The 21,046-nt window shown below is 55.3% G+C and overlaps 1 protein-coding gene across 1 annotated transcript; it reads right to left on the reverse strand.

Annotated features, from left to right (window-relative positions):
* Positions 1 to 176: 176 nt before the first annotated feature.
* DUOX2 (dual oxidase 2) lies at positions 177 to 21,014 on the reverse strand. The gene is made up of 34 exons (XM_027568721.2): positions 20,967 to 21,014; positions 20,232 to 20,315; positions 19,869 to 19,958; positions 19,442 to 19,606; positions 18,666 to 18,853; positions 18,314 to 18,515; positions 18,028 to 18,194; positions 17,552 to 17,612; positions 17,322 to 17,418; positions 16,804 to 16,894; positions 16,409 to 16,511; positions 15,380 to 15,543; positions 14,650 to 14,825; positions 14,310 to 14,428; positions 13,805 to 13,942; positions 13,469 to 13,582; positions 13,075 to 13,277; positions 12,572 to 12,757; positions 11,368 to 11,593; positions 11,195 to 11,288; positions 8,954 to 9,135; positions 8,355 to 8,424; positions 7,866 to 7,949; positions 7,158 to 7,336; positions 6,783 to 7,013; positions 6,502 to 6,601; positions 5,771 to 5,820; positions 5,375 to 5,502; positions 4,978 to 5,131; positions 3,071 to 3,303; positions 2,689 to 2,847; positions 2,197 to 2,352; positions 1,960 to 2,088; positions 177 to 1,654 (listed from the first exon to the last, which is right to left on the reverse strand). Exons 2-34 carry the CDS (start codon positions 20,299 to 20,301, stop codon positions 1,532 to 1,534), a joined length of 4,632 nt encoding a protein of 1,543 aa, XP_027424522.2. The 5' UTR covers positions 20,302 to 20,315; positions 20,967 to 21,014; the 3' UTR covers positions 177 to 1,531.
* Positions 21,015 to 21,046: the final 32 nt, after the last annotated feature.

Below are 21,046 nucleotides of genomic sequence, written 5' to 3' on the forward strand. Positions count from 1 at the left end.
AGGAAGAGGTTGGGTGGGACCAATGAGGAGAGGAGCCTGGGGCAGGCTTATGGAGATGGGCAGAAACTCTCCCTGCCACAGGTTGGCTGGCGAACTTTGTGACCCAGCAATTCCACTCCTAGATACATACCCAAGAGGAATGAATGCATTATGTCCACCAAAGACAGGTGCGAGAATGTTCATTGATGTTTTATTGAGAATTATCAAAAACTAGAAACAACCCAAATGTCCATCAATAGAAGAATGGATAAACATTCTGGCACATCTCTATAATGGAATACAACTCAGCAATGAAAATGAATATACTACTGATACATACAACAATATGGATGAATCACAAAGACATTGTGCTGAGTGAAAAAAGCCAGTTTCCAAAGGATGCATTCAGTATGACCAAAACTAATCTGGAGTGACAGAAATCACCTCAGTGGTTGCTTCTACTGATTGAGGGAGACTGACTGGAAGGGGTACAAGGAAGTTTCTGAGGGTGATGGAAATGTTCTATATCTTGACTTGGGTAGTGTTAACACATGTACACGTAACTTTAAGATTTGTACACTTTGCTGTATACAAATTATACTTAAATTTATATTTAAAAAACTAAAGTTCAACTTTTTAGGAAAGGGTCAGTTACAGAAGGAAAAGGAAGTGTCTCAAAGAGCCGAGTATGGAGGGGACATCCCAGGCTGCCTCCTCTGTGGGGTGACCAACTTTGTCTGAGTTGCCTGGGATTGAGGCGTTTCCGAGGACAGGAGACTTTCAGTGGTTGTATGGAGAGAGTCCTGGGCAAACCAGGACAGCTCGTCACCCCACTCCTGTGGGAATAGGGAACTGAGAGGGAGTTTTGGATGTCTGGCAGACAGGCTGGATTCCCTTGGTCTCAGACCCCAGGGGCTGCTCCACAGGCTCAGAAAGGGACCACAAAAAGGGACCAACCAGCAATGCCTACTGTCACAGCAGTAGGCATTGCTGGTTGACCACCGGAACATCAGTACTAGGGAACCATGCTTGTTCTCTGAGCTCCCTTTAGGAGCAAGAAGGGGTCGGGAGCAGAGCTGGAGGGACAAGGCCTCAGAGACTGAATAGGGCGTGACTGTCCAGGTTCGAAGCATCATGGCTTCTGAGGTAGGCTCTGAGGTGAGTCCCACTTAGCTCTCTCTTCACATCAGATATCCCCACCCCATCATCCCTCAAGTGCCTTAGCCAAGAAAATACCAAAGCAACACGTTGATTTTTGTGCAAGGAAAACAGAGACATGGGGACCTATCAGAGGCAACTGCTGTTGTATCTCTTCACCTCTACGGATGTCACAAGGCAGGGGCTGTCCCCACCCTGCTCTTGTTTGCCATAACCTGCTGTGACTTGAACCAGAGGGGCCTTCTCTACCTTCTCAGAGCATAGGACAGATGGGGCCATGAGGGAGGGGCTCTTCCAGCTTTCTAGCTGAGGCCTGAGGTGGATTCTGACAGAGAAACTGTTGGCAGGGCTGCCCACAGAGGGGAAACAGGAACCAGGAAGTTCTCAGAGGTTCTCAGAAGTTCTCGTAGTGGTGCACGAAGTGGGCCTGGTCCTGCCTATTGATGAGCTGACAAGCCTTCTCTACATTCTTGGTCATTCCTGGAGGGCCACAGCTGAACACCCCAATCTTCGGTACCTGTCAAGTGTGTTGAGGGGAACGGTTGCAGAAAGGAGAGGCCTGAAGGCTTAAGATGCTCACCTCTGGGAGGAAGCTGCTTCTCAAGCCTGCTGGAATGACCAAGGCATTGACCCTGGCCCTAAGGAGGAGGCTTGAGCTGGGGGCAGCAGGGGGTCGGGCTTGAAGCCTTCCTCCACACTTGACCCTATCCTGGGGTTGGCATGGGGTGTTCCTCCCCTCAGACTACATCTGCAGGGTGCTTGAGGGCAGGATATCCTGGAAGGGGAAAGTCAGGGTCCCAGGACAGGTGGGGTGGGACTGACCTGCGGGTGGACCTCCTGCAGGGACTTGAAGAAGGGCTCGAAGGGGGGGCGGCCAAAGTGGGTGATGGAGCGCAGGCCCGTGAACAGACTCCGGTTCAGCACCTTCTGGAAGTGCCGCTCACAGATGTACTAGGAGAGGAAGTAGAGGAGGAGGGTCACAACCAAGCAGAGTCAGGGTCAGTTCTTGGTCTAGATGGTGACCCACCTAGCCGCCCCGGCCGGCCGGCCCTGACCTACCAGCATGGTGGTCCTGAGGTCAAACTTCTCAGCCAGCTGGGTGATGTAGATGTGCACGGACACCAGGTCCTGGCGGTCATTCTCCTCCACCTCCCGGATGATGTCAGCCAGCCACTCAAACTGCCGCTGGGTGCGCGTCACCCAGATGAAGTAGATCTGGGGACACATGGCGAGAGCTCAGGACCTGGCTCAGCTCAAGGTTCCTCCACTCCAGATGCCTTCACCTGAGAGGCCGGAAAGCCTCTGACCACCCACAGACACCAAACCTCGGCAGCCCCACATCTTTTAACCAACAGACCCCAGTAGAGGCCCTTCTGTCTATACCTCCTACCCTCCCTCCAATGTTGGGCACGTGGACAACTGCGTACGAATGACCCCTAGACTCAGCGTCTAGGAGCTTAGGGCTTTTCCTCATATTACTCTGCTGTGACATGGGGACACAATCAGGCAGTCTGTCCCCATTCCTTCAAAGAATGGGAGAGAGACACTCACCTTTTTACAGAGCATTTGGCTGCCCAAGGATGACTTGAAGACCAGGTCTTTGAGGATGGAGGCAAAGGGGGTGACCCCAATGCCCCCTCCCACCAGCACTGACACCTCAAACTTATGCCACTCCTGGTGGCCCTCTCCAAATGGTCCATCAAGGTAGAGCTGCCAACCAAAGGGAGAGAAGAGATGAGCCTGGTCTGGCCTCAGCTCTCAGGTTAGAAATGGGCGTGGGGCAGGGAGAGGAAGGATATGGCAACATCCCAGCCTCTTCTGAGGTACCCCAGCCTGGACTTGCGCTGGCTGGAGCTTCTAGTCTCAGCGTTGGGGAGGGTGGGAACCCTTTGCCAATGCTGGAGCCCCAAAAGTGATTCCCAGTGGTTGACACCTTCGGGTATCTGGCACAGCCATCTCCCGTTGGAGGTGAGTAGATCTCCCTGAGCCGAGTGGTCCAGGGGCCTGCTGCCCGGATGTGCAGGCTGAGTGTATCCTCATGGGGTGCAGAAGTCAGTGTGAACGGGTGGTACTCGTTGGTCCCCAGAGCCAGGCAGGCGATCCGCACCCACTGTCCCGACTTGTACTCAAAGCCATGGGGCCGCTGGAACTGCAGGTGGGTCACTCCTGGAGGTCATGGGCAGGCAAGGGCAGGGATCAGAAGCCTTGCTCCTAGTACCTGAGGACTGGCAGACACCCTGTCTTCTCCACACACCTGAGGCACCCTCCAACTCCCACCCTGACCACAGCTGAGCTTCAGGCCTGTTCTCTCTTTGTTAAAAAAGTTGATTAAAAGAAAAAAAGAAGTTGATTTGTGAGTACCACAGAGTGCAAAGGGTGTACTAACACCATGCTGAGGCTTTGTCCTTGAGTAATCTTAACTGACATAAAGTTGAAATGAGGTTCATTTTCTTACTTAGTCCTGAAGATTAGATGGTCCCACAACAGCTAAAATACGTGGGAGCTGGGGGACAGGGGCAGGCACAGGGAGTGGGCATATGGTCTGAGCAAGTGGGGTTCCTGGGGGTGGAAGTTGGAGGATCCCCTTCTCTCTTTCCTGGGTAACCCAAGAGCTGGGTTTCTCTGCTCCTGGTTCCAGCTCTCTCTTCCCCTCCACTCCTTATTCCCACGAAAGGCCCAGGCCCCATACCACTGTCCTGAATATCAGCCTACAAGTCAGGGGACCTCAGGTTCCCCGAGGACCATCTCAGTGTTTACCAAACCTCCACCATTTGAGAATTACCTTTGTGATGGGCCACTTCTGGACACCTCTGCATTATTGTTTACCTAATGTTTTTCTTTAAATTGACTTACTTTTCAATTTGATTTACCTTGACAAACTTTAGATCACTAAGATGGGTGGAAAAACAGTATCATGTGTTCTAAATAGAAGGCACCACATTTTATCAGATTTTAACTGGATACTGTTTGGTACCTGACCACAGCTGAGCTTCAGGCCTGTTCTCTCTTTGTTAAAAAAGTTGATTAAAAGGAAAAAAAAAAAGTTGATTTGTGAATACTGCAGAGTGCAAAGGGTGTACTAACACCATGCTGAGGCTTTGTCCTTGAGTAATCTTAACTGACATAAAATTGAAATGAGGTTCATTTTCTTACTTAGTCCTGAAGATTAAATGGCCCCACAACAGCTAAAATCATCTGTCAGCCTCCACAGTGATGTGAACCCCCACTCTGGTCAACAGGGACTGTCAAAAACAGGCTCTCGAAATGTGGGCCAATTGCCCATCTCTGAAGGGGGCTTATTCTAGGAGAAGGGAGGGGTATATATGGTTCCCCAAGCTGCACCCAGGCCGCACACCAGGGGGCGTCTGTGTTGTCCTTAAACCTCTCTGTATGAGGCCTGGGTGGCTCAGTCGTTGAGCTTTTGCCTTCAGCTCAGGTCATGATCCCAGGGTCCTGGGATCGAGCCCCCCATCCGGCTCCCTGCTCAACAGGAAGCCTGCTTCTCTCTCTCCTGCTCCCCCTGCTTGTGTTCCTGCTTTCGCTGTCTCTCTCTGTCAAGTAAATAAATCACATCTTAAAAAAAAAAAAAAACACAAAACAAAAAACACCTCTCTGTATGCACTTCCAACTGCCTCTTCTCATGGTCATTTCTCATTGTTTGCAAGTTGTCCTGGGGGCAAGCATAGCTGGGGCTCTGTTCGCATCAGGAAAGTTGCATGGGTTCCCCAAGGGGCTATCAGAAACCTCAGTGGTGGTCTGGAGGCCTGGGGAGCTGTCTCCACACATCCCATGAGTTGGCTTCCAAGGCTCCTCTCCCTGGGGTCAGGCTGGGCCTGGTACCTGAAGGCAGCAGCTCCGCGTTCACCACGCTGATCTCCACCTTCTTCCGGCTCAGGCTCACCAGCTTGTCCCCCACATAGATTAGTGCTGGGACCAGGAAGAAGATGTGGAAACGGGGCAGCTGGATCAGGCCGAAGCTGCCGTGGATGATGAGCTGGAGACACGGCCAGTTAGTACAGCTCAGGCCCAGCCAGGCCCCCTTCGTGCACTCCCCTTGTCCAGACACTTCCTGCCTGGGCCCTCAGCCTGGGCTGGGTAGATGAAGCTGGTATAGACTTCAGAGACTGGGGTCTCCCACCTCAGGGTCTCACTCTGAGATCTTAGGCCCAATTCAGCCTGCTCCCTACCCTGCTCATCCCTGCCCCATGGCTTGGCCCTGCCCAGAGGAAGCCCTCACCAGCACGTAGAGCAGGATGTAGAGGTGGTGGGTCAGCCAGAAGCCCCGGAAGCTGCGGCGCCGGAAGTGGTGGGAGGCGAAGACATACATGATGGCCAGGACCAGGAGCAGGAGCACCCCTGTCATACCTGGGCGCAGGGGGACAAGGTGGGAGAATACTCTCGGGACCTCCGCGTGGGCTGACAATACAACAGAGCCTTCCCCCACTCTGCCCTCCTTCTCCGACCTCCCTGGCCCCCAGAACAGCTTGCCTGCAGGGGCTGCAGCTGGGGCTTGTCCTGGAGACTAGAAAGAAACCATGACCACGACAAACAAGGATGTACTTATGGGAAGATGAGGACAAGCAGAGATTCTCAGATAGAACCCCCAGACCCCACACACAGCCCCACTCCCTACCTGGGACCGTCTGGAAGAACCACCAGTAGAACTTTTGTGGAAGCTGGGACCTGTAGGGCAAAGGTATATGGAGCTTCTGGCTGGGGCAGGTTTGGCTCCCCCATTGGTCACAATGTGACGCTGCTCCCGCCGGCCCTGACTACTGAGCTTACTGGGCCTCCACTTAGAAGGCCAGGGGTCCGTTCCAGGAACAGGGCACCTAGCCTCCCACAGATCTACCCTCGGCTCTCTCGGTCGTTCTTCCTCCTGTGTTATCTTGAACTCGCCTACTGCAGCTGACATTTGCTTCGTAAGCTCCGTGGGGGCAAGGGTGTGGCTCTGCTCTGCTCATTGCTCTAATCCCTATGCTCAAACAATGCCAGGCACGCAGTAGATACTCAGTATTTGCTAAATGGTTGTGTGAATTTGGCCTGCCTGTTCTCTGGCACCTGGATGGACACATAAGATGTGCTCCATAGATGTTTGCCCAGTGAACGGACGATAGGCTAAGATGCCATGCTCTTTGCTGGGTACATGTGGGAAAGGGTCTCCAATTCATCTCCAGAACATCTTTCCTGGCTAATCATGGCCAGCTTCCTTCCAGGGCAAGGAAGTCACCTTTCAGCTTCCCCAGCAGGCTTCTCACTCTCATTCAAAGAGAGAGTAGGGTGTCTAGGGCCATCTATTTCTTTTCCATTATGCCCTTCGGCCTGCCCCAAGTGTCCCAACGGGGAGCCCTCCCCAGAACTGACCCATCATTCACAAAGACGTTGGGGAAGATGCAGGCCAGCAGGCTGAGGGGACTGACTGAGAAGATGAAGACATTGACAGCGTGGCCAGCACTGTGCAAAACTGAGAGAGACCCCGTTAGAGATGCCACCCAGGGCCGATGGTACCTCCCACCCTGAGGGACAGAGGAGGCCCAGGGAGGAGAGAGGGGAGTATAAGTAGCTCCGGTCTCCTCACTGTTTCTCCCACAGCTAGACCCAGGGGGCTGCAACAGTGCGGAGGAGGGCGCCCAGGAGCCACGCACTGGCCAGGACAACAGCAGCCATGGCGATCCAGCGATGGAAGTCCACGGCGGCGTCGAAGGGCACATAGCGGTTGAGGAAGGTCTCTCGCAGGAAGGTGATGAGGTTGCGGCACATGGTGAGCAGGATGTAGGAGAACATGAAAGAGATGCTGGCGGCCGTGCCCCGGGACAGGATGATGCCCACAAAGGTGGTCTCTGCGATGCCCGAGGGTGGCGAGGCAAAGGCATAATCTGGGGAGGGGGCGAGGGGTGGATCAGCATGGCACAGAGGCTGGGGGCCTGGGCCTGAGTCGACACAACTGGGCTCCAGTGGGAAGAGCCACCAGAAGGCTCTCCATGTCTCCCTTCCCGCTGCCCGCAACCCGGAGCTCTTACAGTAGGCCCGCTCTGCAAACAGGCCCGCACAGATGGCCGAGAAGATGGCAACGCACACGATGTGCCGCCGGTAGTTCTCCACGAAGCGCTTGTACTGCCGAAGCTTTTGGGCCAGGAGGCCCCGTTGCATCTTCTCCTTCAGCGCCTCTGTGTACAGCTGGGGAGCGGGTCCCACCGCCCTGCAGCCATGGGAGGCAGGTGGCCGTTAGATCAGGGCGCCCCAGTCTCCCCTGAATGCCACCCCATGAAGGAGACCTGGTGACCTGGCAGGGTCAGGAGGGGCCAGAACAGATGAAGGAAACAGCATCTGGGGAGTAGACTCCTCTCCCCACCCCAACTTTTACCTCTCATCTTTATTTGCTCCATCTACCCCCACTCTTCTGTCTCCCCACTACTCCACTTCATCTTCCTCTGTCCGTCTGTCCTTCCCTCTTGCTGCTCCCTACACAGGCCTTGCTGCTGTGCCCAAAGAAGGCAGGAGCCAGGAGACCCCTTACTGCCATCTCAGTATTGCCTCTGAGTGCCAAGCCCCTGCCTGATGATGAGGGTGCAGAGGTTGGAAGATGTTGAAGAATCCTTTGACTCTGTGGCCCACCAGTCAAGGAATGAGACACATGACCTTGTGTGTCCAGGAGGGGTGGGCAGGGCCAGAGACTCTGAGACTTCTCCCCATGTTTCCTTGGGCCCGAGGTTCTGGAAAATACTCACTTTTTGCCAAATCTCTTCTTCAGCCCAGGGCCTCCCAGCTCTGGGGCTTCTGAGGCAGGGAGCTCCAGTTTCTGGGAGCAGGAGCTGAGAAATGGAAAAGGGGGCTTGTTCTCCCCTTGTCTTTGCAGCCAGGAGAAGAACCCCCAGATCAGAACTTCAGGAGATGGGGATGGATCCTGGGACCCATCCCTGCCCAGAGAACCTGCCCATAAAACTGGTCAGAGAGAAGTCAGGCAGGAGAGGCAGGGCAGAAGGAATGAATATGATCCGGTCATCTGTTTTAGTGAAGGATTCTGTCCTGGAGTGGCAGGGAGAGAGCCAGCCTCCTGAGCCACATGGGGTGGGGGAAGCACTGGAATTTGGGCCAGGATCAATCATGGACTAAGAGCTACTTTCAGAGGGCAAATATCTGGTCCCAGGGACTGACTCAGCCAGCCCTACTTCCTTCATTCTCTTCAGGGGGCCTGCCGATACCCCATTCTTGCTCACCGTTCCCCCCGAGTCCGAGTGATGAATGAGACTCGACAGCTGATGTTTGGTTTAAAGATGTCTTCAACACCTGAAGTGAAGAATGAGAGTCTGGAAGCGTGAGAGACTGCTCCCACCCACTTCTCTAGGAAGGCTGCCACTGCACTTGCTAGTGACTTTGTCACGTTCTCATCTCTTGTTCCTGCCTTGTTCCCCTCACTGCCCACACTGAGTACCCATTGTACACAGGGCAGCCACTGCTAGACGAGGTGGTGACTTGGCACAATTAGGAAAGGGAACTGCTACAGGCAGATGCAACCCTGCATCCTTTGTATAAACAAAATAATGCCTCTTCCTCTGACTAGATATGCCCCAGGCCAGTGTGCACTAGCTTAGTGAGTGGCATGTAGGCTGGATTTCAGCCCACCCCCTGACCGCTCAGGAGGCATCTTTGTGCAGTGCGCAAATTGCACAGCTGTATGTGACATGCTAAGCGCCTGGCTCTATACTAGGCACAGAAGACTTGGGGAGAAATAAAACCTGGGTCCTATCCACCAGTAACTCTCATTTTGAAGGAACACCCCTCCCTGATTCCTACCACTTCTAACATACTCACACACCTCCACCTTTGACGCAGAGCTGCGTGAATCGGAGCTCGCTGTCATGGTCCCGCAGCATGAAGTGGAAGTCCTCCCACGTCAGCTCCTCCTTATCCTGGAAGCCAGACTCCCGGAACATGGACTCCACCACCTCTGTTAGCTGGGCCTTGGACAGGCAGTTGTTGGAGATCTCGATGAAGGACCTGGGGGAGGAGGAGAGACAGAGCCGCCTGTCATCCGGCAAGGTCAGGTTCAGGCAGGCGCAGGGTGGGGCAGGCCCCAGATTATCTAATGTGGTTACCAGTGACCCGGGAAATATCACTGAGAAGGTGTTCATCGAGACTGCAGCTGACGTGAGGCTGGGTGGGGTGGCCAAGGGTTTGAAATTGAAAGTGACCTTGACCAATTAGAGAAAGCAGCCCTCAAACAAGGGGCCATTGAGAGGTGGGATGAATGTCCATTTAGTGTAGGGACACGTCCAGATGGGCCATGGGCTTCTCGCGTGGCAGGCTCTCTGCCCACTCTCTCGTGTTGACACATCCCACGCCACCGCTGGCCTCCCCCTTTCACAGTCCAGTAGGGTCACAGATAGCCCGGGTGTAGGGGGAGGAGATGTAGCTACAAGGCTGCTACTTCCTTGTGTCAACACCCCAGGGTACATGCAGGAGCGTCTCCACACCCCATCTGATAGCACCCAGACTGGCGGATGAAGTGGCCATACTTTTTTCTTGGGCTGTGCTTTGGGACACAAACCAACCAACCATGCACATTTGTGTGAGTCCAACAGAAAAAGACCTTTGTGTGCATGGCACAGCAAACACATTTAAAAAAGGCATCATCCAAGTGAGACTGAGCAAGAGTCACAACTGGGTAAAGGAGGAGACGGTGGTTGCTCAGCCCTGGGGGACAAGGACCCTCTCCTGGATTCCCTAGAGCCTCACCCAGGCCTGGCCCTGCAATGGCACACCCAGTGAGGGATGGACAGCAATCGGCTTCACCCTCGCCTTTTAAAGATTGATTGATTGATTGATTGATTGATTGATTTGAGAGAGAGATTAGGGGGAAGAATGGAGGGAGAGAATCTCAAGCAGGCTCCACGCTGAGCATGGACCCAATGCAGGGTTTGATCCCCCAACCCTGAGATCATGACCTGAACTGAAATCAAGAGTCAGACACTTAACCAACTGAGCCACTCAGGCAGCTCCACCCCAGCCTTTCAGATGCCCATGCCCAGTTGTGGGATCTGGGCTGCAAGAGGGATGCGGCAGTTAGGGGGAATGCTGAAAGCAATGGAAAGGCTTGAGGTAGGAAAGGTAAAAGACCTCGCACCATTTTATGCGTTCTATTTATTCATTTGCTCATTTATTCCATCTGATTCAGGTAAGTTTGTATTGAATACCTGCTGTGTGCCAATCACAGCACAGAAGAGGTGGATCCGGTGGGAAACAAAAGAGAAATAAGACCCCTGGCGTTATGGAGCTGAAGAGGACTGTGTTACCGGAACAGTGTCTTCAGGAATAAGAAGTCTATGCACTAAAAACTGGTCTTTTTTTTTTTTTTAGGATTTTATTTATTTATTTATTTGAGAGAGAGAGAGAGAAACAGCATGAGAGGGGAGAGGGTCAGAAGGAGAAGCAGGCTCCCCGCTGAGCCGGGAGCCCAATGTGGGGCTCGATCCCAGAACCCTGGGACCACGACCTGAGCTGAAGGCAGATGCTTAACCAACTGAGCCACCCAGGTGCCCTCAAAACTAGTCTTTATCAGCACACCATAACCAGAAATAGCTTACACAGCAGGAAAAAAGGAAGGGTTGGAGTATAGAGGAACTTCCCATGTTTCTCCTCCCACATGTCATGGTGATTAATACAGGAAGAGTGATCAAGGTCATCTGTCCTCCATCCATTATTTCACAGTGCAAAGCACAGTGTTATGTATGGTAACAAGAGTTTACAAAGGTCCAAAGCATCCAAAAGGGGCTAGTAGACTTTTCTGTTATTAGTTATATTGGTTTGTTATTTGTTTGTTTTAACTAGGGAGGGAGAATTTTCTGGCTGGTATAGACAGTGCAGATAATAGACCCTCCTGGAGGCAGGGGCCTGGCCAGATAAACTTAAGAAGCTGGAGCCTCTGAGAGTCTAGGAAGCAGTAGCTAAGCCACCTTTCAATACAGATGGTCACACAGCCTCCTTGCCCACCCTCTGATTTGACTTTCCCTGTTTCAAACAACAGGGAGTCTCAGAACTAGAAGGGCCCATACCATACCGCATCATGGTGAAGAACTCATCCTTGGAGAGGAAGCCATTTGCATCAAGGTCATACATGGTGAACATCAGGCGGGACTTGTCCTCTGGGGAGCCTAGGAAGAGAAAGAAGGATGCAGGTCACCTCTGTGCTGAAAGATTGCTGGTTCCTGGAATGGCCCACCCTCCCCCTACCTTTCATGAAGACCACCAGGATGTCCAGAAACTCCCGGAAGGACAGGTAGCCATTGCCATCTTTGTCAGCCAGGGAGAACATGGACTCCACAAACATGTCCTGGGGCTTGAGGCCCAGGGACTCGGCAAACTCAGCTCTGCTCAGCTCACAAGTCAGGGCCTCCCGTACCTTCTGTGATGAGTCCAGGGGCAGGGTCCCTGCGTCCGCCTGGTCGATGTTCAGCACCTGCACCCGGGCAGCAGCAGAGGGAGAGAGAGAGAAGGAGGTGAGGCCTGGGCTGGATACAGTTCAGTGATCCTTCCCATCTCCCCAAAGTCCAGTTCAGAAAGGGTGAGCCCCAGTGGACACTCCCGGTCCTTATATATACTTCTGACTTGGGCTTCTGCTCTCCTGTTGAGGCAGTGACTCAAATCTCTAGCAGCCAGTCCATTTTCTCCCCAGACCCAAGATCCAGGAGCTTTATAGAGTAGGAATGGTCTCAAGGGGGGCGGGTGGGAATGAGAAAGGGCAAAGATGGGGATGCAAAATGAAAGAGCCTATCCTGGGGACAGAAGATGAAGTAGACAGGGGTGGAAAGGCAGAAAGAGGCTAGGGATATGTTCTTTCGTCAATTTAGACGGGGCTACCACATGACTGATGTGGTCTCTGCCCATTGTGCAAAGATTTTAAAAGTCCTATACATGTAACTACCATTTGTTAAATGCCTACAATGTACCAAGCACCTGGTCTAAACACTATACATAGAACAGTGTTTTTCAAACTTGAAAGCGTATCAGAATCCCCTGGAGGGCTTGTGGGCCCCAACAGCAGAGTTTCGGATTTACTAAGTTCGGTGGGGAGTGCTGAGGCTTTATATTTCTAACAAATCCCCAGGTGAGGTGAGGTGAGGTGGCTACTGCTGGTCCAGGGGCCACGCTTTGAGAACCACTGATATGGACTATCTCACTGAATCGTCACAGCAACTCAAGGTGGTGGATCCTATTTTAATCATTGTTGAATAGATGAGGAAATGGAGATACAGAGCAGAGATGTGACTTGCCCAAGGTCAGGCAAGGAGGGAGTGGCAAAGCTATGATTCATTCAAGGCTGTCTGTCTCCAGCCCACAGACCAGAAGCTTAGTTCACCCCGTGTAGGATCCTGTCCAGCCCAGGTTCCCTCCAGCCCCTGGGCCAGGTCCTGTCTCCAAGACACAGCCATGGCACCTGGGCAAACAGGTGTCTGAAGAAGATCTCCAGGATGCGGCCCCGCTGCTGCTTGGTCACAGCCCTCCTGAACAGCTCGTTCTCGCTCATCTCAGCCACATCAAGGCCCAGAGCCCACTGCACACAGAAGTCCTGCAGATGCTGCACGAAGGTGCCCCGCTCCTCCTCAGAGTTAAACAGTAGTACCTGGGTGGAAGGAAGCCTGTGCCGGTGCTCGGAGCTTCAGCTCTGGCGCAGCCTCCCCTCAAAAAGACCTTGAGTTTAGGGAAGGGGAGAAAAGCTGCCCCCCCTCCAAACCATCCAGGCTGGAACCAGATGAGTGGCCCAAAGGGGGGGGTCAGAGGGAGGGTCACGTGGAATGTAAGGTCTGCTGAAAGGGTGCCTCTGCCCAGCATTGCCTTCACAGGGGAGCTCTGCAGCTGAGGAGAGGGTGAGCTGACAGGACTTGCTCAGAGAAGGGAGACAGAGGAGCCTTCCAGGTAGGGCAGGCAGGATGGCCATACCAGGTCATACTCCTTGGGGATCTTGAGCAGCAGGGTCCAGCGTCTGCGGTTGCTGGACAGGATGAGGTTGACCTGCTGCGGGGGCTGCAGCTGGATGGTGCGAAGCACAGAGAGCCGCCTGTCCAGGACCTGCAGACGCCTGTCTGGGAGCAGCTGGATGGTGATGGGGTAGCTCTTCTCCCTGGGGCCCGGCCACTCCATCGCTGGGCAAGGGACGATTGGGCAGAGCAGTTCAGCAGAGGTACCCAGGCCCCTGACCTCAAGCCAATTCCACTCTACCAGTCTGAGCAGGCCACCCCAAAGCCTGGCCTTCTCCCCATATCTGTACTCTGGTTTTTCTCCCAGGGCTTCCTATCCGGCCCCCAGCTCCCTCCCCCCGCCCCACCCCTCTCACCTGGCACACCATCTTTGACTGCTTCTTTCTTCACACTCTCTTTGCCTTTCTTCTGTAGCCTCTTGCACTCTCGGCTCCGGAAATAGGCCACCACCCCAGAGATAAGCAGACTCACTGAAAGGGATCAGAAGGAGCCAGTGGAGAGGGGAGCCCCTCACCTGCAGCTTCACTGAGGGCTCTGCTGTTGCCCCTCTCTTCACAAGGGTCCCCTGAGCCGGGCTTTGATGGTAGCAAGGAGCTCGTCCCACAGACCAGCAGGTTACGAGGAGCAGGGACAGTTGGCGGGCAGGGGAACGGCCAGGGAAAAAGGGGTGGGTGTGGGTGTGAAGAGCTCACCGAGCGGAAGACAGCAGAGAGCCACAATGGTAATGCCAAACCCAGGACCGCTGCCCTCAAAGTAGTCCAACATGGTCAGGGGCACACAGTGGGGCAAGCCTTGGGTTGTGAGCTGCCGAGGCTGAGGGCACGGGGCATCTGAGGGAAAGGACACAGAAGGCCTCAAAGTCTGAGCACCTCACTCATGGCCAGGCACTCCTCCTCTCTCTCCGGTAAAGGAGTAGGTACCATTCTCCTTCCAGGCCCACCTCTCTGGAGCTTGTTCCCCTCAGTAAGTTCCCTTCCATATCCTGTTCTCATCACCCACCCCAGCTTGAGCACAGAGTGCAGCCTGCGAACTAGTCCAGTCCCTACTAGGAGAGGCAGCCTATTGCAGGCTTCCCAGCACCACAGCGAAGGGGCTGCCTGGCATCTGCTTCCCTGGATAGGACCAAGTGATTCGCTGCTCCCCCATCCTTGGTCCTTTCTCTGGTTGCCATTCACTATGTTCTCCCAGGCCACCCACCTGCATGCCAGATAAAGACATTGGGCTGCAGGGCACTGGGATCCACGTTGATAACAGCCACCAGCACATCCCAAAGAGTAGTGTTTCTGATTTCTGCGATTTCCTTTTTGGAGAACAGCCTAAGTTGGAGAAAGCCAGGAAATTTTGGGATGGGAAGGGGCTGCCAGCCTCCAGCATTCTCGGACCCATAGACCCAGATGAGGGAAGAGACCCAGAGGGGCTGAGGAGCACGGGAGGCCAGCTGGGAATCAAGGGCCCATGGGGCTGTTGACAGCACCTGCAGAGGGCCTGGGGCCCAGGCCAAGGTGAAGTCTGAGGAAGGGACCCAGGCAGGCCTTACCCATTCCTGGTGTTCTCAAACCAGTAGCGGTCGCCATCCCGCAGCCTCACAAACTGGTTAAGGACGATGGTGCTGAAGAGGGGCCCGGGGTCCCCATGGCTCTCCAGGAGCCCCCCGGGGAGCAGCTCCAGCCGGGACAGGTCCTGGTTGTACAGGGCAGCTGTGGCCTCCAGCACCTGTGGCACCACGGGAGGTGAGGAGTTTGTGTGTGCCCGTGTGTGTGCACACGCGCATGTGCGTGTGAGGGAGGGCAGCCACTGTGGCTCTATCCTTCAAACACAGGACTCCGTCAGCTGCCTGGCTTGCTCCTCAGGCCTGAGGGAGTCTCCTCTTCCTAGGCAGTCCCCCTCAGGAGTGGCAAGTCTGATGGGAGGACCAATGTGTCCCTCCCATGCTGAGGCCACTGTGAGGTGCCTGAGGACCATATCCTGTAACCACCACTACCCAGACTATCTGGCCCCAATGATTAGCAGCTTCAGGGTCACCCAATTCATGAGGAGGGAGCCTGTAGGAATGGTACAATGTAGTGGTGAGGAACATACTCTGGAGTCGGCTGGCTGAATTTAAATCCTGTCTCTAGGACTGACTTACCAACTATGTCATTGGTAAGATAAGGATGATGAGAGTATCTACCCTATAACATTCTTGATGTAGATTAAATGAGTTACATGTGTACCGGGCTTAAAACAAGAAAGTTTTAGCCCCTATTGCCATCATTACTATTTCTCACCTGGGGCTCCACATGGGGGTTGATGTGACTCCAGTTCCGTGGGGTGTCCAACCCCAAAGCCATCAGGGCTTGGGTATAGCTGGGCAGCCCCATATCTCGGCCACGTTGGATACTGCTGGCCACGTAGTCTGTGCGGGAGAACTTGCCAGGGCCGGGCCAGTAGTCTGAGAAGGAGAGAGGACCAGGCTATAGGCCGAATCCTTCCGACCCTGCTTTGCCCAGCAGCCTTACATTAGGCTATTGGCACTACCCGTCCCCAGCACTCCCAACATGTGACCTGTGCCCATATCAACTTTGCCTCCATGGGGGGGCAATGTTACCATGTGTGATTGGGGGCAATTTTTCTGGCAAGAATCTTCCCCTGGGACTCAAGACTATTCTAGTCACCAAGTACTGTATTCCCTGTTCTTTACCTCCTTAACCTCAAGACAGGACTGGATAAAAATCTTTAGAGACCTAAGCACCAAGGAGATCATGCTGTCACCCCTCCGCCCACATATTCAGACACAGGTAATTTAGAATAAAAACCACACTAAACCCGAATTAAGCAAAAAAAAAGTTAAAAGCTTTTTTCTTCTTTTTTTTTGAGTTATCTCTTTAAAAATCTTTATTATGGTTTTTTCCTTTTTTTAATTTTTTATTGTTATGTTAATCACCATATATTACATCATTTGTTTTGGTGTAGTGTTCCATGATTCGTTGTTTGTTCATAACACCCAGTGCTCCATGCAGAATGTGCCCTCTTTAATACCCATCACCAGGCTAACTCATCCCCCTACCCTCCTCCCCTCTAGAAACCTCAGTTTGTTTTTCAGAGTCCATCATCTCTCCTGGTTCGTCTCCCCCTCTGACTTACTCCCCTTCATTCTTCATCTCCTGCAAAAGCTTTTTTCTTCTAATGGCTATTTGCAGTGGTGTGTGTCTGTGCTTCTGCATTGCAGGTACCTAGGGTCTGCCTGTTGATTCACCCAGGAGGGTCCCCAGGCTCCCTGGCCCCTGGGCCTTCACCCCTCTGGCTCCCAAGCTCACCTCTCAAATCTTCCACCACTGTCCTGTCCTCCAGCTCTGCGATCTGGGAGGCCATCCCCAGTAGCAGCTGGTCCACTGCCTGGGCACTGTTCACGGTGGCGTTCTGGAAAAAAAAAAACAATGCATTCAGGGTAGGCTCTTGGGCCTCTTCCCAAAGCCTGGTCCCTGTCACCCTAAAGCACTGCAGTACCTCAGGACAATGGGCCCTTGGCCCGTCCTAGACTCTTTTGAGCCGTTGTCTCCACCTAATTTTCTGATCATTCTCCCCTTCATCTCCTATTAGCTGGAGCAGTAACACACAAGAACTAGAATGGTTGCTTTTCCCAGCCTGTGTGTCAAGTCTGACATTGACCCACCTTCCCCTGACCCGGACCCCAGGCTGACCCCAGGCTGACCTCCCGACGCCAGTAGCTGTTGCAGACCCTGAGAGCTGGGGAGCTGCCAAAACCCTCGTTCAGGACCATCTGGAAATGACAGCTGGCATTCCTGAAATGGGGAATCAACGACGGGATGAGAACTCAGGGAAAAAGCTGAGATGAGGTTGAGTGGGGTGAGGGACTCAGAGGAGTTTGGCCAAGACCGAGGACTGAGCTTCTTTGAACACAGCAGGGATGTGGCAACATGCGTGGACTGAAGGTATGGGTTGCTCTTTGTCCACCTAGAGTGGGAAGGGAAGGAGGGACGAGAGTACCCAGCTGCTGGACAAATCCTGCTCTCAGCAACTAAAGTTCAGCCATTAGGAGGGGTTGTTAAGGTTCAAACTCCTACCGCAGGGTCCTATTTAGTGTTCCAAATCTGCTTCTCTTCCCCATTAAACCTTGGAGGTGTATAAGAGGCTCCAGGCCCCCAAGGTCCTTGACCCTTCACCTCTGTCAGTGTGCTAAGCCTCTCCCACTGCCAGCCCATCCCTCACCTCATGTAGACCCCAGGAGGCACCATGGTGGAGAAGAACTGCTCAGAGGCCACCAGGAACTCTGGGGAGATGCTGGGGTCCAGGAAAGGGTTGTATCCTGGGGGAAGGGGAGAAGAGAGAGGATAGTAACATTTAGCCCTTAAACCACCCACCCTCCCTCCCCACCCTTTCTCCCCCCACCTCCAAAAAACTCCTGCTAGCTCTCCCATTCTCCCTCCCCATCCCCTTACCTGCATACTTCGGGGGTGTTTTCTGCAGGAAGCTGGGCAGCCACTCATACAAAACGATGTTCTGAGGGTCAACAGAGGGCAAAAGGGAGGCAAGCGCTGGAGCAGCCACGCTGGGAGGGTCTGAGCCCCAGGAAGGCTTAGGTGGGAGGTGAGGGTCAGGCAGGGGCAGTCAGCAGGGAGGCAACTCCAACAGGACAGGTGCGGACGCCTATCCCCCACTAGGAACACGGGATGGGCGTGGGCTAATGACTAATAACCACGGCCAAGTCTCGTGTGTGAGGGTCCTTTGCCTGCTCCTCATCTTCGGGGTCCATTCCTAGACGCTAGCTCCAGTTCTGGGGAGCAGTGTCCTCCCGGAAAAGGGCGTTTCTGGGGGCTGCTTGCGCGAGGATGGAGGGCTCTGCGGGGCAGCGGAGTCTCCCACGCAGCAGTCGGGGTGGGGACGGGGGGGGGCGGGGGGAGGGCGCGTGACTGACCTGGTAGGTGGCGATGACCCTCTTGCGCGCGTGCTGGAACAGCTCCTCGTCCCCCCATTGCGGGTGCTCGCGGGCCAGCCGCTGCGCGCACAGGTTGTGGTAGCGGAACCACAGCAGGCCCAGCGCCTGCAGGAACGGGTCGCGGTTCCCTCGCTCCGCCCCGAAGGCTGCAGGCGACGCGGGGCCGCAGGGCAGGAGAGGAGCGGCGGTGTGACCACCAACTTTGCCGTCCGCAGCCCGCGCCCCGCCCCGCGCCCGGCCGCCGCAGCCCGCCCCGCGGCCTCACCGTACAGCCCCCGGGGCCCGCGCTGTCCGGTGGCGGGGTCGGGCGCCGTCCACATGAGCAGGGGGCTTTGCGCGTTCCGGGGGAAGGCGGGGTCGGGCCCCGACGCCAGCTCTCCCCCGGAGAAGCTCCGCAGCGCGTCGCTCCACGAGTGCGAGGAGCCATAGATGGCGCTGCCGTCCAGCCAGCCCGTCACCTCGTTGGTCTGCAGGGGGCACCGCGAGGGTGAGCCGGGGGTGAGCCGGGGGTCGGGTAGCGGAGGCGGGTGTCAGTGCGCGAGGGGGTGGGAGCCTCTCCCCGCCCCGCCCTGCGCTGGCCTGGCCGCGAACCCGGGACCCCGCCCGCCTCGTCTCACCAGGTCCCGGGGATTACTGGGGCTCTGTCCGGTCTCGGGGTCCCAGCGGCTCCTCTGGAAGGGGAGGACCACGTCCCCGCGCCGGTCGGGATCGAACACCGGGTCCCCGGGTGGGATGTGGATGTTGAGGAACTCGGCTGGGCAGCCGGGGGTCTCCACGCTCACCAGGTCCGAAAGCACGTGGTAGCCTGCGGCCATGGAGGCCAAACTGATGAGAATCGCCACTCCCCGTGGGCAGGGAGTTTCTCTAGGTTTCTCAAGAGTCAAAAGGCATGTTGGAGTGCAAGCTCTGCCACCGGCTCCGGGTCTTTTTTCTAATTTTCAAAGTGGGGATATAGTACCCTCTCCACCCACCTCATAACATTGTTGTAAGAATCAAAATAATATAATTAACGTAAGGGCTCCCCCACCCCAATTCCCATCTCCCAGCAGATCTTGCCCCCCCCCTTTCTCTTCGGAGGAAAGAGGATATAATCATTCGGTAGGAGAGCGGTGGCAGGGGACTCAGCTCCTAGAGCTATAATGGAGGTACAATGACACTCCTAGGTTTGGCCTACAGGGTAAGAGAAAGATTAGAGGAGCGAATATCCCTGACTCGACACTCCCAAATCCCTCGAGATAAAGAAGGGTTGGAAGTGTTGCTTAGTGCGGAGGAGGAGGTGTCTGGGAGTCTTGGGTCCGCCTCCCCTGCTCTTGCAGACGGCCGCAGGGCCCCTCTCCCCAGGCGCTGAGCTAAGTGACTGCTCACCCCCGGCGTCCTCCCACTTTGCTCTCACCAAAGAAGACCCCCAGCACTGTGCGGTTGCGGCGGGATGGCTGCCCGGCTGTGCCCCGCATGGCGGCGTCGCTGAGTAGGCGCGGGTTGGGCAGCAGCGGCTCCCCCAGAGCCTGGTAAACGCCATCCGCGTAACTGGCTGGCACGAGGCGCTGCAGTCGGAAGCCTGTGGGAAGCAGGGAGCTGGGGTGTCAGAGAACCCCGTCCCCAATAAGCCCACAAGCTTCTCCCTACGCCTACCTCAAATCCCCATCCTCAATGGCGAGACCCCTCTTCTCCAGGGTCTCCTGGCCCCAGGAGTGCGTAGGAGTTCGCTGTGGATGTGGAGACAGCCCGGCTTCTGCGCGCCGGGTCTCCCGCGGCCCGGCCCCCTAATCCATCTCCCTAAACCCTCCCGCCCCCCTCCCACCCAGGACCACAGGACGCACCCGCTGCGCCACGCTCGTGATGCCTCAGGTTGTTGAACCAGCCGTCATAGCGCTGCACTTCCCAGGACAGTGGGAGTGAGTCCTGGCCGCCTGCCGGTCAGAGAACGGTCCCCTCAGCGCTGGTCTCCCTGCGACCGCTCCGGGACGCGACGGCTTCCGCCCGCGCTTCTCCCGCTCACTGAGCGCCCCCAACCCTACCCGAGAGGCAACCCCTGAGCGGCGTTGCGGCTGCCCTGGGAAGTTTCCCATCCCACTGAGCGGCGCTGCGATTTGACCGATCTTGTAGCTGGGCTGCATCTGTTTCTTTCCCCAGCCTCAGGAGGCACAGGGTGACATCCGAAGCTAGGGGCACCGGATACTTACCCGCTGGATCCAGGGATGCAGTCAGCAGAGCTCCCAGGAGCACCACTGCCTCTGGCCTTGCGCAGAGCATGTTTACCCTGCCGCCTGGGAGGTGGGAGGTGAAAAGTGAGTGACAAGGAGCTGGTGTCCCCCATGCCTACAGCAAGCATGGGGAGGAGGTGTCTGCTGTTTTCACTTCTGGAGCAAAGCTTTTAGAAGCATCACTGAGGACCCAGGGCTTGCTGTAGGCATGGGGGACACCAGCTGCATGCCACTCTTTTCAGGACACCTGGTAGGTACTGACATTGGTCCCCACTGTCCACCTGGTGGAAGAACTAACACTGGCCAAAGAACCCCTCCACCTGCCGCAGCACTAATCTTCTGGGGTTTACCAGTCCAAGGCAGCACCTCCCCTCCCCCCCCAACTCCCAACCTCCAATCTCCATCCCCAAGCCCTCAGTAACTGCTTCTCCTAGAGGAGGCAGGGAAGGGAAAGCAGTTAGTGAGCTGGCAACCGGGACCTGCAGCCCCTCCTACTCTACTGTGAATGCCTGTGCATGGACAGGAGGGATGGAACGATGAGGCCCCAAACTCCCTCCAACCTCTGGTTTTGGGCCCCTGTCTGGGGTCAGAAGTCTTTCCTCTTGGAATCTTTGCTTTTCTGCCCTCCTCCCAGCCTCCATCTTCCCAACACAGCACCACTCCCACCCCCCAACCCCTCCGAGCTCTGAAGATCCTCCCCAGCAGCACTCTCACCCTCTTCTCTGGATCCTCTAAGGCCAGCTGCCCTGGTGTCTGCTGAGGTCAGACCGGTGCCAAGTGTCCACCTCCTGACG

Source organism: Zalophus californianus, chromosome 6 (assembly GCF_009762305.2).
Source record: "Zalophus californianus isolate mZalCal1 chromosome 6, mZalCal1.pri.v2, whole genome shotgun sequence".
NCBI lineage: Eukaryota > Metazoa > Chordata > Mammalia > Carnivora > Otariidae > Zalophus > Zalophus californianus.